Raw genomic sequence first — 18,434 nt, 5'->3', positions numbered from 1 at the left:
TTGATAAAACCAGAACGAAATCTTGCTGTGTGAAACTCCTTGCAAGGCGAATCCCGTCTATCAGGGTAATTGGCATAGAGTCAAGAATATTTTCAGTTCCCGAATGAAATTTAAATACAGATGTAACTGTGAACAACAACTTTAATTATACTATTACACCTTATATGCTCTTTTTATTTTTCCTTTCCCCAGTATTTGTGAGCAAGAATATAATTTTGCTAATGAATATGTTTTCTTTACTTCAACAGTTTTAATAACGATATTAATAATTATATTCATTTTTAGGAAAAAGTTAACATATATTAGAATTATATATAGATATCTGCATTGCATGGTTTATGGAAGAGGATGAATCATGCTTGGTTACAAATGAATCGGAAATCAGTACAAGTACAGATAGACTTTCTTCTGGAGGCGGATGATAAAGCGGATATAAACAAGGGATCATTTGTGGTTTAAGGTTTAAACTTGAAAGGTATGGCGGGGTTGAGGAAATACCTGAGCTTAGAGTTTTCCCTCGAGAATAAGATATTCTGCGGTGAGCAACAAAGGGACAATGCAGTGGACAGGTGATGCATGTGACGCAATGGCTCCTCCTTCAAACAACATGAGCCGTATAAAATAGAAGTGTTGGTTCCTGAAAAGGTAATAGTCTTTGTTTTGGTCTTAAGCTACTATCGTGGCTCCATCTAATAATCGTTGTTCTCGCTGCGATACTGTTGTTTCCGTTAAGAAACAATTCTGTTGCTGTCTTGTGTGTCAAGTCCCAGTCCATCGGGCCTGTTGCGGAGTGATTTTTCATAGAGGTGTTTCACCTACCTGGAAAGACTTCTCTATCAGCTACCATTGTGCTAAGTGCACTGGTATTGAAGATGCTGATAAAGTTGAAGGTGCCCGTGAGGAGGCCGGTGCTAGTGGTGTAGAACATGCCAGTGAAGCGGCGCCGGTTCCTAGTGCTTGCGTGGAAGTTGATGGTGTAATTACTGGGCGTCCAAAGAGAAATTTGAAGCGCAGGGAGACCCTTGACCCTTCACATGTCGCAAAAAGGCGCAAGAATGAACCTGTTGCGTCGGATAAGGATGACCCACCACACTCTTCCCCTCGAATCACACCAACTAGTCGTCTTTCTCCATTAGAAAATTTAATTTCTTCTATTTTTCTATTAACCTCTGTACTTAGGTCTCCTACTGGTACTCCACCTGTTGCCCCACCACGCCGAAGACGACATGGCCAAGTCCGCAGAGCTGATCCATTGCTTCCGATTCCAGTCTCTCCTACTCAAACAACCGTTCCTAGGCGAGCTCATGAGAATGACGGTATACGGCCTGAACCGCCTGGGGAACCAATTGAGTCCATACTGGAGGTAAATTTCATTTACTAATCGAATTGTATTGCTTTTCATCAAAACTTTTCCCTTTTATAGGAATCTTCATTTGAAGTGCCAACGCAGCCAAATTTAAAGATTCACAAGGAAGGTTCAAACAAGGGAAAGGTTAAACTAACCAATGGATTGGGTAATTAATTTTAGTTCCTTTTCCGTTAAAAATACCACTTAACCTTTTTGTATTTCAAAGGTTATTGTTTTACGAGAAAAAGATCAGCAGGACACTATGTACTTGGCGCTGTAGTTCACGTCCTGCTAAGGACCCTTGCAAAGCAACAGTGACCCAAAAAATTTCCAGTTCCAGCAATTTCTTTGATCACTATGACCAGCAAGATTTCCAGGAAAAGCCACACAACACCGCCGGAGTTAATCACAACCATCCACCAGATTACGGAAACCACAGGAGGGTAAGCATAAATTTAAATAAAAACTAAGAATGCATTTTCTGATTAAAAATGTATTGCATTAGGTTTCAATCTTCAAAAATGCTAAAAAGACATGTGTGACGGAAAAATTCAAAGCACCGAGCCAAATCATAATCGAAGAGATAAAAAATAAATCGGGAATTGCAGGGAGGGAAATGCCTGACATCGATAATGCTACTCGACGCTTAAGGTAATTACTGAATTATTAATGAAATAACTTACCTTAATAGTTTTTTTTTTCATGCAGATACCAACGATCGAAATGTTTGCCGCCTAACCCTAGAAAGGATGACCCATTTTTTTACGTACAAGAGGCATTCTTCTGTAACGAAGCCGAACATATTACTTTAACTTTTCTCGCTTTTGCTTCAGTAGTAAACGCAAGTCTGGACATGGCAATTGCAACACTATATACGCAGTGCAGCTGACCCAAATGAACACCTGCAGCTGACTCACGCAGACGATACGCCCTCAACATCACGCCACATCAAACGGCATCGTTTAATTGGCTGCTGCGTGAATGCACAAGTTCCGCCCAATCACGCCACTTTTGCAGTATGCAAAGTTTCGTGATAAACCTAGCAGTTGACGGAAATCAGACAAGTAGCTGCAGCCGTGCCAAATAGTTGCCTTAAGTCAATCTTCCCCGCTTTATTGAGTAGTATTGTACTTTGCTTAATGTTTCATTGCCTAAACTTTGAGTTAGAATTCGTTCTTGTTCCGAGCTATTCCGGACATTGATTGTCAAATTCCTACGTTTCTGAACTCTTGTTGTGTACCGCTCGTGTGGAAGCCGAAATCCAGGTTCGCCTCGTGTCGTTTTTCTTCCATTCTTTCACTCGTGAGTTCACGGTAAGACCCCTGTCTATTTGTTCTTCCTTTTAACTCGTTTTCCCGAATGTTCCTTCTTATCTTTTGCTCTCTTGTCTTCTTAATCCTTGTGTCTTAGCTTATAATAAACACATACGTCATTGTGGGTAAAACGCCTTCTGAGTTCAATATCTTTTATTTGTCTTAATTCGTAAAGTCTTCCCACACGGGAAGATGCTTTACATTATGGTGGCAGCGGTTTCTCGAACTCAACCACAATGACGGATGATGTTATTTATGGCGGACCTAAGATACCTCGCCCGCCTGTAACCACCCCCCTTGTTCCCCTAACGCCAGTGGTACAAATCTCCGACGAAACGGTTGCTAAGTTAATTGATTTTGAGAAACTATCCGATCGCCCTTCGTCCACGTTAGACAAAGTTCAGGGCTGTAAAGCGTCAGAAGCAGAAACTGAAGCCGTTAAGAAATCTGCTTCTCCCGTTTTGAAACCTAGAGTGCAGACAGATAATACTCAGTTAAGTAAACTACGGTCGAATCCTGCTTATGAGGAAGTGGCTCCGTTCGTTAAACCCACCACTAAAACAATTGGTGCACGTGCTAAATCTACTGCTGCAGCCACTCAACGTCCACGATCGGTTTATGCTAAGTTCTTTTCTCGTCTTTCTCCTCCAAAAATCACCTACGAAAAGCGAATCAAAGGCTGGTCTCCTCTCGAGTACTCTTTTATGCTTCTTCCAAAAGAAAAGCCCAGTGAATGGACGATCACCTCAACTTTAGTCTCCATCACCTATACCACGAGATCCAGAGCAATCCATCCAAAGTATTTCCGACGCCGTCGAGTCCGATTCCGTCCCTGATATTAGCACTCAAGTGCCTGAAGGAGAGGGTGTTGGACTTCCAGTCACACGACCCGAAAATTTGGGACCATCTGAACCGGCTGCTGAACGATTTCGGGCTGAGGGACCGCCCCCTGGGCAAACCGCAGTTGCTGACGGACGTGGAGACGCCAACAATATTCCTGAAATACTTAGCTGCGATTCAAGAAATGAGGGCCAGCGGGCAGATAAAGCGGAAGACGCGGAAGGCGGATCAACAGGCGTTCGAGTTGACGACGTCCTTTACGACGTATGCGAGGCAGTTTACGACGTTCCTGTTAGGACAAACGTACAGCATAGAGGAACTACAGACGCTCGTACCAGCGAAGGACACGACCCTCTTCGGCTTTGTGCCGAGAGCGACGACGCAAGTCAGCGAAGAGGAGAGGCAATACGAGTTTCTCATCCTGGAAACGTTCGAATTCTTGATCCACCTGGAGAAAACCTTGTTGGACTTCCAGCTGACTCTTCTCACGGCCATACTAAACCTACTCTCGTTCATAAGGAAACTACAATCAATCACCAGCTTGGAATCACTGTTACCCGAACTGATACTCCTCGGGAAAAGATTGACCCACTTCCGGAGAGTGGCAAGACCGTGCCGCAAGCAGCTATCGACCATCATCAAAAACGTCCTCACCCAGACTGCCAAACAATTGAAACAGTTGCTATCGTCCATTCCGGAGACCCAGGAAGAGCTGGAGATCACCCCAACTTGTCCGACATCATCACAGCAGGTAGACAAGCGCCAGACAGAACGACTACGATTCCAAAACCGTCGATAAAACTGACCGACAACAATATTGGCGAATCCCGGCCAGTTTCAAACCGCATTCCGGACACCGCACAGTCTCCCCATCGCAGAGCTCCGAACTCCCCTATAACTTTTTTTAGCAACAATATGACTTACTCTTATTCCCCTACCAGGGCAGCTACAGTTAACGATTTAAATGATTTACAAAACAACCAGCATACCTTTTCACGATTGCAATTACTTCCTCCCTTCTCCGGTAGTCCAATTTCTCGCTTTGACTCTTGGCTAGAATCTTTTGAGATTATAGTTGATGGGGCAGGATGGTCTGAAGGGAAAATTATTCAGATGATGCGTGCAAAATTAACAGATAAAGCTTTTTCACTCATACAAACCTTAATTAAAAAACATCCATACGACTATGGTTCCATTAAAACGGCTTTGTTCGATCACTTCCACGGGGATGAAAATGTTGATGTATACATTAAGAAATTCAATAAAGCTAAACGTAAACCTGGAGAAAAAATTGTGGATTATGCTCATCGTCTACAGGAAATTTTTAAAAAGGCATATCCTGATGGTTATATGGAAAAATCTTTCGCAGTTATTCTCATGCAGAAATTTATCGAAGGATTGGATTCAAAATTGCAAGCTAAGGTCAGATATAAGGAATTCAAAGATTTTCACGAGCTCGTAGCAGCAACTCGCGTTTACGCCTGTTGCGTATCTCGAAAATAGAGAGTAGCAATAGCTTTAATTTAGTCAGTCTTAGAGCCTAATTTCCCCTTTTGTACAAAAATGAGACGAGGGAGGTTTGCAATAATTTATTGAACACACCGAGGGGATACTTTGTTGTACAAGGGGCTTTCGACGAGATTGTCGACTGACAGTGGGCAAAAGGAAGACTTCTAGATGAGTACAAATTTTAACAGCCCTGAAAGGAACTGTTGGACAACTTACAACGAACTTAAAATTGTAACTGGGGCAGTCGAACCACGTATGCCCCCAAGAAACCAAAAAAAAGGAAAACAAAAGAAGGTCGACAACATAAGGGAGCCCTCTACCGGGTCCTACCCCCACCGATTAAATCGGTGACAGCGGGCCCTTGTTTGTCGCTTCGACAAACAACATTCAAAGAAACAACAAAGAAAAACGAGGAGAATTTCGACCCAAAGGTGGAACAATGTCGACCACAAACAATTTATTGTTCACTCTGACGAGTGACGAAGCTGGCCCAACACAGCAATTGATGGTGGGTAGGGCTGTTGCAGTGGAAGCAGTGTCGAACGTGGGTACAGTTGGCCCCGACATGCTTCTGTTCCCCGACGAAGTCCCCCCTTTTCCAGCAACGAAAACATAGCGAGCGCCGGGCAATCAATTTTGCCCGTTCAGTGGCCGTCATTTTTTCGATAAACACCTCGAACCGATCGTTGTTGTTGGGCAGTACGAGTCCTACATGGTCGACAAAACACGGCACCGACGGGGTGAACCGCGGGGCGGTGACCGTAGGTGGCGGAAGAGTGGGCGTCGGTGGTGGCGATTCTTGCCTCGGGGGATAGCGTGGTGAGCCAATTTTCATAAGCTCTTCACAGAGCAACTTAATCTTCGAGTTCCGAGTGGAAACTATTTCACTTATGGTTTGTTGCACCGCACTAGAGTCTAAAGGTCAACAAATTCCAGGCCTCTTTTTCTTCCTCTTCAAAGCCGTGGATTGTGACTTTGAGTTGGGCCAATAGCTCCATTTGGCGATTTTCAATCTCTGTGATGTCCACTATTTTCATTTTCTTTGTCACTTGTTTGATTGTCGATGGGAAGAATCACTGGCACTTAGTTTGACACAATTTGTTCGGCACAGGTTCGAGACACTACAAAGTTGGGACACTTGAGAGGTCGACTGGCACTGCTTGACTGAAGATTTCACAAGGTGGCAGACGACGCTCGAAAGAATAATTTACATTTACCCTTTGGCAATTGAAAAAGTGTCTACTGGTCGGCGGTCCTTGACAACCTAACGTGAATTGTCAATTACGGTATTTGGATGGATTGTTTTTTCTTCCTTTTCGCATTTAAGCGAGTTTGGCAGTGGCTGGCCCGTTCCAGATGTGATTTCGTTTTGCGTTAACAACACGCATAATCTAGTCACGGGACGAGTTAAGGTATTGTTTGCGCCGGAAATTTTTACTTTAGCTACACGTACTACATTGTCGGACGTGCTAGGTAAAATTTCGACTACCTTTCCCAATGGCCATTGCCCCCGAGGGTTTAATGGATCGACAACGAGTACAATATCGTTCACTTCGATGTTTTTGTGATTCTTGGCCCATTATTTTCTTTCGGTGAGGTAAGGTAGACATTCGGTGATCCATCTTTTCCAGTAGTGGTTGACAATGAGTTGACTATGTAGAAACTGGTTTTTCGAGATGTCCGTGTTGTTAAGATCGACATACGCCAGCGGGATGTACGGCATTGGTCTGGCGTGTAGGAAATGATTTGGAGTGAGAGGGTCAGGATCTTCGGGGTTTACGCTGAGATGACTTAGTGGTCGTGCATTGAGCAATGCCCCTACTTCAGCCACGACAGTACTTAAGACTTGATCACTGGCGACACTATTTCCTAGGGTCACTTTCATAGCTCTTTTGCACGATTGCACGAGCCTCTCCCAAACTCCTCCAAAATGAAGTCCACTCGGCGGGGAAAAACGCCACTCGATGTGCCGACAAGTGAACTGTGCTTCCAGGTAGTCTTTGCTGTTGTTTAATTCTTCGACTGCCTCTTTCAACTCCTTTTCTCCAGCTACAAGATTTGTGCCGTTGTCACTATACACAACGACTGGCTTTCCCCTTATGCTGGAAAATCGAGAAAAGGCCAACAAAAATGCCTCTGCACTGAGGCTAGCAGTCACTTCTAAATGCACTGCTCGGGTTGTAAGGCACGTAAAAAGGCAAATCCATCTTTTTTCGTGCCGTCGCCCTCTCCCTCCTATTTTGACAGTCAATGGTCCAAAATAGTCGACTCCTGTATGGGCGAATGGAGGCAAGAAAGGCGTAATGCGGTGGACGGGTAGCTGAGCCATGAGTGGTGTGACTGGCTGTGCATCTCTTCGCTTGCAAGGAATACACTTGTTGAGTATGGACTTGATTACCCTTCGTCCAGAGGTTATCCAATAAATTGCTCAAAGTTCGCACAATAAGCGGTCGGCCTTCATGTGGTAATTTCGAACGTGAGCATCCCAGACTATCAAGCTTGTGATGCGTTTCTCTGGAGGTAAAATCACTGGATGTCTTGTGACATAGTCGACAGGTGCTTGTCCAATTCGCCCGCCCACTTGCATCAGGTGTTGTTCGTCGATAAATGGTCGAAATTGTTTGAGTTTTGACCGGTATGGCGGTTCCTTTCCCCGGTTTAAGAACAACACATCTTCGGGGTATGCCACTTCTTGTGCACGTTGAATGCACATTGCCAGAGCTGCTTCAGTTTCGACTAGCGTCAGTTCTCCTGAAGTCAACTTTAAATTCTTCACTCTGGCACAACAGTTTAAAATGAAACGCAAACACCACGCAAGCACTCGTTCCAGGCGCACTTTGTCTGAATAATATTCTACGCACTGGTTGATCACATTGTCACTGGGCTCCGTTTTCATTGTGTAGACGTGAATGGCTTCGGGATCTTGTTGGTCATTGTGCTCGATCTGATCCCACTTTGGCCATGATGAAGGTTCCAACAACAGAAAGGCTGGCCCTTCGTGGAACTTCTGCAATTCCTTGAGGTTCTCGGGATCCAATCCTCTACTGTAAACGTCTGCTGGATTCATGACTCCTGGAACATGGCGCCATTGTCGACAGTTGGTGTTCATTAGAATCTTTCCGATTCTGTTGCCCACAAACACTTCGTATTTGACATTGGCAGAATGGATCCATCTAAGAACTTGTCAGAAATTCTGACGGCCGACTCACAGACCACAGGCCAGGACGGGAGTGGAAGTGCGGTTCTCACCACGGACGATGGTTGGACATCGAGACGCTTGTACTGTTTGAGAGTCGACGTGAAACGTTATTTGGCTCAGATCCAGGTTCATCTCACGGCAAATTATTATGGCCAGGTGTAAAGCTTCGACGGCTCCTTGAAGTTCGAGCCGAGGAATCGAAAGCTGTTTTAACGGCGCGACGTGCGTTTTGGCCATGATGAAAGATACGCCAACCCTTTCACTTGTGTAAGTTGTTCGTACACATGCGACTGCACCAAACCCTAGTTGACTGGCGTCGGCAAAGATGTGCACTTGCTGGGTTGTTGGGCGCTCTTCCTTTACTAAGCATCGCGGAATTGTGATGCGTGCTAGGTTCGACAAACCCTTACACCATTTTTGAAATTGGCATTTCAAAGGTTCGGGCAGCTCTTCATCCCAATCTAGTTTGGCTCGCCATACCTCTTGAATCAGCATCTTCATTGCGAACACCATTGGAGCAACGAATCCAAGCGGATCGTATACTGTAGCCACCACACTTACGAGATTTCTTTTTGTAGGTGTGGCGTGTAACTGGACCCTTTCTCCCACCTTGAAAGTGAACGCGTCGATTTCACTATCCCAAAGGATCCCCAGGGCACGATCCATGGGCAATTTGTCTAGGTCTAAATCCAGTTTTGGATTTGCCAGGCCTAGTGGTTTAAGCGCTGCTAGGACCTTTCTTGATGACGACGACCACTTGGTGAGATTAAAACCACCCAGCTGCAACAGTTCCTTTAGCTGGCGGGCCCATTTGATTGCCTTGTCTTCCGAGTTGAACGAATCCAGATAGTTGTCGACGTAAAAGCTTTTTTTTTACGCTGGCTGCTGCGTCTGGGAATTTCGTTCTGTTGTCTTCGGCTGTTTTGTTTAGGGCAAACAAACAGGTTGATGGCGACGAGACGGCTCCAAAGACATGGACTGTCATCCTGTAGGTGAGCGGTGGCGACGTGCTGTTCGGTGATCGGTACAAAAATCGGAAGGCATCTTGGTCCTCTTCTGGAACTAAAACCTGGTGATACATCTTCTCGATGTCACTACTGATGGGAATTTGGTGCTTGCGGAAGCGCAAGATTATTCCCAGTAGGTTTAGGAGGTAGTTTGGACCGCGAAGAAAATTTTTGTTCAAGGAGGTGCCTTCACACTCTGCTGAACAGTCGAAAACCACTCGTGTCGTGTCGTGTCTTTGTTGTCAAACTCGTCGCACTTTGGACACCATGATGAGGCATGTAGTTTGTCTTCGGTGTCCTACGTCTAGCTTCTTCTGTTGATAAGAGACGAGCATGGCCAAGGTTGATGTATTCTTGAATGACATCGTCATATCGTTTGGCGTAGCTGGGGTCTCTTTTGAAGCGCCGTTCGATTTGAAACATGCGACTTAGCGCCATACTGCGGCTGTCTGGTAATTCTGGATTGTCGACCTTCCACATTAGACCAATTTGATGGTGATTACTGATGTATCTGGAGGTCCTCTTCAGAATCTCTTCTCCCCGTCGATCTTCTGCTGACATGAGGGTAGGAGGCTGTACAGAGTCTTTCGACTCCAGCCTCCAAAACCGCTCGACGAGTTCGGAAAGGTTTCTTTCTTCTTCTCTCGATGTGATGTGGGCTACGTAATGGCTTGGTTGCTCCTGTTCGCTTTGCGGGCCCACTTTGCCTCCCAGACACCATCCAAATGGCGTGTTGAAAGCTACTGGTCCGGTCAATCCATCTATCGGTTTGCGTGATTCGCTATGGTCGTGAGCGTCTGCTACATCGAGACCAATTAGAACCGTTACTTGGTCGGATTGGACTTCTGGGAGCTTCAGACCTTGAAGATGAGGGAATGCCTTGGCTTGTAAGACTGTAAAGGTTGGATTTTGAGCGACTTGTAGATTTTCTACTGCGTACGCTCTTCTTGCTTGGAACGAAGTCGACCCGTCTCGCGAACTGATGACGAAGTCCACGATGTGAGCATTGACTGGAGTAACTCCCCCGTCGTAAGATGTCACGTTGATCTTCGTTGTTGGCCCTTCCAAACCTAGTTGAGTTCTGGCCACGTCACTTCGGATTAAGGTGGAGTCGCTTCCGCTATCTAAGAATCCAAAGGTATCGAAGACCCTTTCTCCATGTTGTAGATGGACAGGAACAATTTTGAAAAGCACTCGACGTGGTGTGTCCAGTCCAGTGCGTGATACTGCGCCGAGGAAGGCTTCATCGACCTTGTCGTCGAAAGTCACTCGACGCGGTGGCTTCGATTCTGGTGTGGTCTTGTAATCACTGGAGGTGCTTGCATTGGTTTTTGTCGAAAACTCGGAACCGTGAAGCAACGTCGAGTGTCCTGGATACTTGCATCCTTCGACCGTACATCGAATCGATTTGACTCTGCAAGCTCGGCTGGTGTGCTTTCCTGTAAGGCATCGGAGACACCTGCCTGCTTTGAAGATTGTCTCCGCTCTTTGTGTTGGAGACATCTGCCTGAAGGTGTTACACTCCTCGATTTTGTGTATCGCCCCTCTGCAAACAAAGCACGTTGAGTTGCCTCTTGTTTGGCTAAACGAGGTTGTATTGGGTGGGCTCACCCGCAAACCTCCTCCTTTTGATTGCGGTAAGTTTGTTTCAGGCGTCGAGGTGGTAACGTGGTTGATGGTAGAGACATAGGGAGTTGGATATCCCTTCCCATTTCTCTTGGGCACGACTGGTGGAATCGTTGGAAGTGTTGATGGCCCCGCCATTAATTTTGCAAAATCAGAACCCTTTGACTGAAGGGTTAACCAGCCATCCAGATCGACTATTGAAGGTACAGCGGGGTGCATCTTCATCACCTTTCCTCCCCATCTTTCCCTCAAGGTCTTCAGCAGTTTGGTGACAACATGCATGAGGTTGCCCAGCGACTCTAATTCGCTCGCGAGTCCAGAGGTTGATAGAGCGGAGACAGCACCGTGAAGCTTGTTGGAAAATGTTTTCAAGCTGGCGCTGTCGTTCGGCTGCACAGATGGAAGTCGGAGGAGGTTATTTAGATGGGTTTGAGCCATGATAGTGGTGTGGCCATATTCTTGATCAAGTCGATGTCAGACCACTTCGTATTTGCTTGGGTCGTGAACACAATCAGCTACCGAGTTGAGAACATGAGTAGCAAGTAGCTCCTGCAGATGCGCTAGTCCAATTCCATTGTCGCTGCACCGGTTGTGATACAGCGTCATGAACTTCGACTTAAACATCTGGTAGTTCAGAGGGTTCCCGTCGAACTTGGTGATAGTGGGAGGTGGAAGTGCTGACATTGTCAAAGAATCGACAAGTTTGCAGATGAGACTAGAATCAGATTTTGGATCGCCCTTTGGCTGTTGCAGGCAGCTAAACGATGGATCGTTAGACATGTCGATAGTTGCCCCTATGCTGTCCATTTGCTCGCCCGTTGTCCCGGCTTTTCTGCATTGCTCCAATAGGTTGGCTGCCTGTGACGGTGAGGATGGGGTAATGCCTTGCGGCCATCCTAGAGCTTCGCGACGCTGAGACAACATGCCTTGTATCGACGTGTCCAGACGACCTTGGGATGAGACGTTCTCACCCTCGGGGCATTGTCTAGACATTTTTGCACACGTCTGTTGTACAAGGCATTTTAACCTTTCGAGTTCTTTAGACTGTGATTCACTGTTTTTCTGAATAGCTCAACACCCTCAAGCTCATTCTGGACTTGGATCCCGCGAAGCGTCACCCCCCTCTTTTCAACTGGTCGCCTGACCTGTGGGACTCAGGTTGAAAACGGCAGGGGCGCGACCCCACCACCATCCACAATTAAGACAACGTAAAAAATGAAAAGGCTCGGAAAAAGGACCACCAAAAGAAAATCTCCCTATTTACTCACACCCCAAGTAGCAATATGCTTATTTCCCTTAGTATAGAGCGCTATCTCCAACAAAGTTTTTCCCCCTTCGCATTATATTCCCTATCTCCAAGCTATGAATAAACAAAGTAGACCGCAAATATTTCGCTAGCTTTCTCTATAACAATAAATTTCAAATTCGAGAGTAAGGAGAACGTCGTCAAAGACGAAAATACAGGCTGTTGTAGAAAATAAAATGAGAATAAAAGGAATTATGACCGGCACTCTTTATAAAAGCCAAAGGTCTATTTGTGGGTGGAGTTTGTTTGTGTATCTGTCTGTGTGTTTGTCCGAAAAACCTAACGGCGTGCGCACGCAGTGATTGGTTCGTGTGCAGTCACCTGATTTTTTTCTACCTGGAAAAAGGTTCAACTACCTGAAAAAAGGTTCGACTACCTGAAAAAAGGTTTAAACTGCCTTTGGCAAAGCTTAACCTTTTCCTTCCCTTTTGCCATCCGTTTTATCATTGGTCGTATTGACATCACGTGTTTTTTTTTCTACCTGGAAAAAGGTTCGACTACCTGAAAAAGGTTCGACTACCTGAAAAAAAGTTCGACTACCTGAAAAAAGGTTCGACTACCTGAAAAAAGGTTCGACCTGCCTACGGCTAAGCTAGCTTTTTCCCGTTTTATGTTTTCCCTTTTTTAGTCATTTCCAATCACCAGATTCCGCATTTTAGCAATCCGTTTTCACCATCATTGACACATTGACGTCAGACGAAATTCAGCTACCAAACGACGTAGACAAAAACGTCCTGCTGTCATATTTTAACTATGGTAAGCGATTTCTTATACCACAATTTTTTCCAAAATTCAGCATTTCTGTTTGTTTCAATATAATTTTCATTTAAACAGGTGATAATTCAGTTGCCAGTGGTTTCTTTTGATGTCTCTTAGCTCTCCCAAAAGTCAGCCATTGGATGTGTTGTACTAGAAAATGTTTTTTTTCCCTGCTCATTTAAACAGGCAACATCCTACATTCAAATTTTTATAACTTATTTGTAGATATTAGCTTGCAACAAGTTCCATTACCCTCAAGTTAACGTTGTTCAACTTTTACAACATTGTCCAGTTGAACGGGCTTGGCATTTCTAATTCAGTTTAATTTTTAGATGGGTCAAAGTTTGTGTTGACTAATTGACTGTTGCGTACATTCCAGAACGGCAGTGGCATCACCTGAAGATTACAATTTTCTTTCGCTCATATTTGATCAACAAAAGGCAATGCCACCTTATAGGTGTACAGCACTACTGGTGCACGATAGTAATCTTTTACATAAAGTTTAACAAGACATGTTTGGCTTAAGGTATTCAACATTTATTTTTCAACAGGTACCTCAAACCTGCACAGATAAGCATTCCAAAGGAACCACTGTCCTCAACGAACAGTGTTGAACTTTGTCAACCCATTTCAGGTGAACGAGCTCTGCACTTCCACTTCAGTTCTCCTTCAACAGGTGTTGGTATGGTATGGTAAGCAATAGACTACTGTTTACGTTCACAAAAAGATAGTGTGGCTTCATGTGAATCACACAAATTTTCTAATTACAGGTGAAGTATTACTTGAGTTGCATTTTGCACATTTCTCAGGCCCACTTCATTTGCAACTTTGAAAGTGAAGTAATACGCAAGAATGGAATGTTGTCCGATCAAAAGATATGCCAAACGCACAGGTATTAAACATTCAAACAAGTCAAGTTTTATTGAAAGCTTTCAGTGGTTTTTTGTCAACAGGTGCCTCATTGAAGCGGGCATTCAACAAATTCCGCCACACTAAACCAACTGCGCTCAACTTTTTCAATATCTTCCAGGCGAAAGAGCTCGGTATTCTCAGCTGTTAACTGACCAGGGTAACCGATTTCTTTAAGCCAATTTTTTAGAACGCGTTTACAACCAGGTAATAACAGTTTTTAACCAGGTGATAACAGTTATGGGTTTTCCTTGACGTCTGGGCTTGCGAAAAGGGTGCCAAAACTAAACTAAACTCCTACTAAACTACAACAAACCCGTGAGACTCACAGGTGCAAAGCACTAAACCAGTCACGTATGACTTGAAGCTCTCAGGGTTTATTCGTCAACAGGTACCTGATTCAAACATGCACGTTTAAGCAATCAACAAGTAATACCCTAATAAACCAACAGAATTCAGTCTTTTCCAACACCTTCCAGATGAAAGGGCTGAGCATTTTTACCTTCAGTTCTATTTTAACGTGCGTTTATGTTTTCTTCCACTGCTTTGCTGTTTTAATTTACCAACAGACAGTGGCTTCATCTAAAATCCTCAAATTTTCCCGTTTATAGGTGAAGCATTCCCTTGAATTGCAATCTGGAAATTTAGGAGACACGCTTCATTTGCAACTCCGAGAGGGAAAAGCAATATTAGGATGGATTGCTGGTCCACTAAAAGAAATGTCATCGGCATAGGTAGATAGCAGCATCAATTAGTCACGTTTGACGTAAGCCTTTCAATGTTCATTTGTAATTAGAAACCTCATTGATACGGGCAGATATTGAGGTTCAACAAGTACTACCATTCTCAACCTATGGTGTGCAACTTTTTCGACACATTTCAGGTAAAGGGCTGTGCATTTCCACATCAGTTCCATTTTAAAGTGTTGTGGTGCTTCTGTTTACCAATTGGCTATTGTATGCGTTTACACAAAGACATAGTTACTTCTTTGAAGATCACAAATTTTCTCACGTTTACAGATGAGGCATTCATTGATTTGCATTCTGCAAATTTCACTGGCCAAGTTCATTTGCAACATTGAAAGTGAAGATCTACGCCAGAATGGACTGCTGATCGACTACAAGAAACAACAAACTCACAGGTGTCAAGAATTCAACAAGTCATGTTTCATTTCAAGCTTTCAGTAGTTACTTATTAACAGGTGCCTCACTGAAACGTGCAGATGTTGGCATGCAGTGAGTTCCACCATCCTCAATCAACAGAGTTTAACTTTGTCAACCCATCCAGGTAAAGGATATACACTTCCGCTTCAGTTCTTTCTCAACATACTTTGTGGTTTTGGTTTACCGTTTGGCTGTTGTTTACGTTTTCAAAAAATCGTTTTTTTAATTTGAAGATCACACATGTTCTCATGTTTACAGATGAAGAATTCGTTGAGTTGCATACTGCAATTTTCACAGGCACACTCCATTTGCAATTTTCGAAGTGAAGAGCTACGCGAGGACGGACTGTTGATCAACTAAAAGAAATACCAAATTCACAGGTGTCAAGCACTCAACAAGTGACATTTTATTTATAGCTACCTCTGGTTATTTGCTAATAGGTGCCTCACTGAAACGTGGAGAGGTTGGCATTTGACAACTTCCGCTAAATCAAACAACGGCGTTCAACTTTGTCAAACCAGTACATGGGATAGGGCTCTCCATTTCCGTTCCAGTTCAGACTGATGATTAATGAAAACAAATTTCAAACTCAAAGGTGCAAAGCACTAGACAAATCACCTTTGATTTAAAGCTTTCTGTGTTCATTTGTCAACAGTTGCCTCATGAAAACGTCCAGATTTTAGCATTCAACAAGTTCCACCAACCTCAACCAACAACGTTCAATTTTTTCAAACCTTGCTGGCGAAGGCACTGTGCATTTTCACTATAGCTATTAACTGGTTGTGTTAAACGTTTTTTACCACATATTTTTCGTATTTCTGTTTTTCACCGAAGTTTTTCACTGGAACAGCTGATAGCATTCTGCGGCTAGATCTCTATTCTGCAGTGCACTCCTCAGCAAATTGTGTATGCCATTTCATCGAAGGCCTCAATTACATTTGTACAGAATTGGTTGAACTTCCGGGTGACAAGTGTGACTGCCACGTAACCAACACATAAGGATCTGCGTTTCAACCAGGGACAGCAGTTTTCTTTGACTTCTGCGCTCGCCCAAAAGGATGCCTAAACTAAGCTAAGCTAAACCACCACTAAACTGCAAGAAATTTGAAAGTCATACGTACAAAGCATTCAACCAGTCACATATGACATAACGCTTTCAGTGCTTATGTCAACAAATAGCTCATTTAAACATGCACAGCATACCACTCAACAAGTGCGCTACTCTTAACCAACAGCATTCCGTTTTTTAACGTCCCCCAGATGAAGGGGATCTGCATTTATCACTTCAGTTCTATTTTAACATGCGTTATTGTTTTCATTCTCTATGTGACTGTTAAGATTAAAAAGAAGACGGTGGCTTAATCTGAAGATCACAAATTTTCTCCTGTTTACAGGTGAACAAACGAAGCATATGTTTGAGTTGCATCCTGCAAATTTCTGAAGCATACTTTCATTCGCAACTTTCAAAGTGAAAAGCTGCGCGAGGATGGACTGCTGATCAACATATCTGACATATCTGACTGTCAACATATCTATTAACAGGGTTCACAATCGAGCAAGTGACAACATCCAGTATTCTCATTTTATTTTCGATTATTGCAGTATTGCTTCAGGTAACGTTTACGCTCCCGACCACAATTGGCATTTTACAGTGGATCTCGGAAATTGTTCGCCTACGAGAAGGGGACATGTTAAACTTCAATGAGTACGATTTCTAAATAGAAGCTTTTGCAATTTCATCAGCGTAATGCTAAATCAACGTTGTTGACCAACTGACGACTGATCGTTCGTTTGCCGATTCGTTCTTGGCCCATCATCAGATAACAACGAACAAGTTGTGTAAGAATTTATTACAGAAAAGAAGTAAAAACTTCAACTGACTCTGGCTAGGCTTAACATTTTGCTTTCTCCTTTTCCGTCCTTCTTACCATTGGTCGAATAGGAACCGCATGACATTCAAATACCTGGAGTAAGGTTCGAAAACCTGAACAAATTTCCAACTGCCACCGGCAAGAGTTCAACATTTATTTTTCGAACTTAAATGGACTGGAATAAAATTGCAGTCAGCATGAAAAAGCAGACGGATGGAAAATCGTGAACCGAGGGTGGAAGAAGGGGGAAAGCTGCAGGCAGGGAGAAAACGAGAGCAGACACTTAATACTAGACTTCACCTATTACCGTCCTGGGACGGGCCGCCATATACTAGTTCTATTAAAGAAAAACCAAAAAATGAACACATGTTTGTATTGGGTGAACGGCGGCTGAGCCGGGGATCGAACCCGAGACTTCCGGGTGGTGGTCGAGGGCTGTGTTGCTATGGCGTCTAGACATATGTGTACCCTATCTTAATATCAAAGCCATTTCAAACCAAACCAGAAATAAAAACTTAAAATATTCAATCACAGTAGAATTAATTAGCTTCGCCGACTCTTAAGGAATCCACTGGTAAAATTTTTAGTCATGATCACGGCGTGGTTTGAGCCTGAGACTCCCGAACCGTGGTCGAGGGCTATATCAACTAGCCATATCGCCACGAAAACCCCAACCCGGTGGAATCTTTTAGGAAGCGACTCCAGGATATGCAGTAGGAATTGAATTATGTGACCTACGTCCTTAGTGAGCAGTTACTGCGTTTCATCGAGCTCGGAAAATGGCGTCGAGCTACCGAAAAATTTAAAGAAATTCTGGATCTCGATCCAGTAAATCGACATCCACCACTTTTTGGATGGCCTGCCCAGAGTTGGGGAGATGAGGATTTGTGCATGCATTGTCATAACCCTCGCTATCCTCCACCAGTAGAGAATATTATTGATTGTGTTATCCCTACTGCCTCATGTGCCTATCATGTAGCCACCCCCTGTTTTTTTGGTACGATAAAATAAACCAGGTGCCAGCAATAGTTAACCTCCTCCTGTATTCACTTTTATAAAAATCCCATGAGCCCTACACATAAGAACATAAGAAAAAAAAGATCTTCGCGTAGTAACCGTCGGAATATAGGAAATTAGGAAACAGTTTTCTATTTCCCCGCGCGTACGCTATTCTCTGTTCTACAGTATACAATTTGCTACGTTTCAGTCTAAGCTTTTATTCCCTTTTACCCCTTTTTCTCTTTTGCTGCGGTTCCCTTAGAATACTCCCTTCCTTGGTTGAATTCTTTTTTCTCCCTTTTTCTCCCTCTCTTGGGTCCCTCGAATATATATATACAAAAAAACAATAGTTCATATACCCCATAAGCCTACGTATCTTTCGAAAAGAAATTTACGCCTATTTTACCCCAACTTCTTGTGTCTGCGACAAATGTCCTTTGTCTCGCACAAGCCGCTCTTTCCTTCTTCCCCATATGTTCGTTCCCCTTTAGCGCCATTTTTACTTCTTTCCCTTGCTCTTTCTCATGTGTTGGACTTAGAAAATAAAAACCTAAATTTCACGTCGTTTATTTTTGATAATAGATA

At 43.8% G+C, this 18,434-nt stretch overlaps 2 protein-coding genes across 2 annotated transcripts; both read right to left on the bottom strand.

Moving 5' to 3' along the window:
* Positions 1-8,215: 8,215 nt before the first annotated feature.
* Positions 8,216-9,290, bottom strand: LOC130688036 (uncharacterized). Its single transcript, XM_057511031.1, has 2 exons — positions 9,152-9,290; positions 8,216-9,033 (listed from the first exon to the last, which is right to left on the bottom strand). Exons 1-2 carry the CDS (start codon positions 9,288-9,290, stop codon positions 8,216-8,218), a joined length of 957 nt encoding a protein of 318 aa, XP_057367014.1.
* A 115-nt stretch (positions 9,291-9,405) lies between these two features.
* Positions 9,406-11,280, bottom strand: LOC130688037 (uncharacterized). The gene has a single exon (XM_057511032.1). The coding sequence runs from the start codon at positions 11,278-11,280 to the stop codon at positions 9,406-9,408; it is 1,875 nt and encodes a 624-aa protein (XP_057367015.1).
* Positions 11,281-18,434: the final 7,154 nt, after the last annotated feature.

This window comes from Daphnia carinata, chromosome 3 (assembly GCF_022539665.2).
Source record: "Daphnia carinata strain CSIRO-1 chromosome 3, CSIRO_AGI_Dcar_HiC_V3, whole genome shotgun sequence".
NCBI classification, from domain to species: Eukaryota; Metazoa; Arthropoda; class Branchiopoda; order Diplostraca; family Daphniidae; genus Daphnia; species Daphnia carinata.
Note: the sequence above shows the minus strand (reverse complement) of the source record. Positions and strands in the feature narration are given on the sequence as shown.

Coding starts and splice junctions, on each gene's coding strand:
- LOC130688036 (XM_057511031.1), bottom strand. CDS start 9,290: ATGTATCACCAGGTTTTAGTTCCAGAAGAGGACCAAGATGCCTTCCGA. Junction 9,034..9,151: donor CGTCTCGTCGCCATCAACCT/GTTTGTTTGCCC, acceptor TCAACTCGGAAG/ACAAGGCAATCAAATGGGCC.
- LOC130688037 (XM_057511032.1), bottom strand. CDS start 11,280: ATGGCTCAAACCCATCTAAATAACCTCCTCCGACTTCCATCTGTGCAG.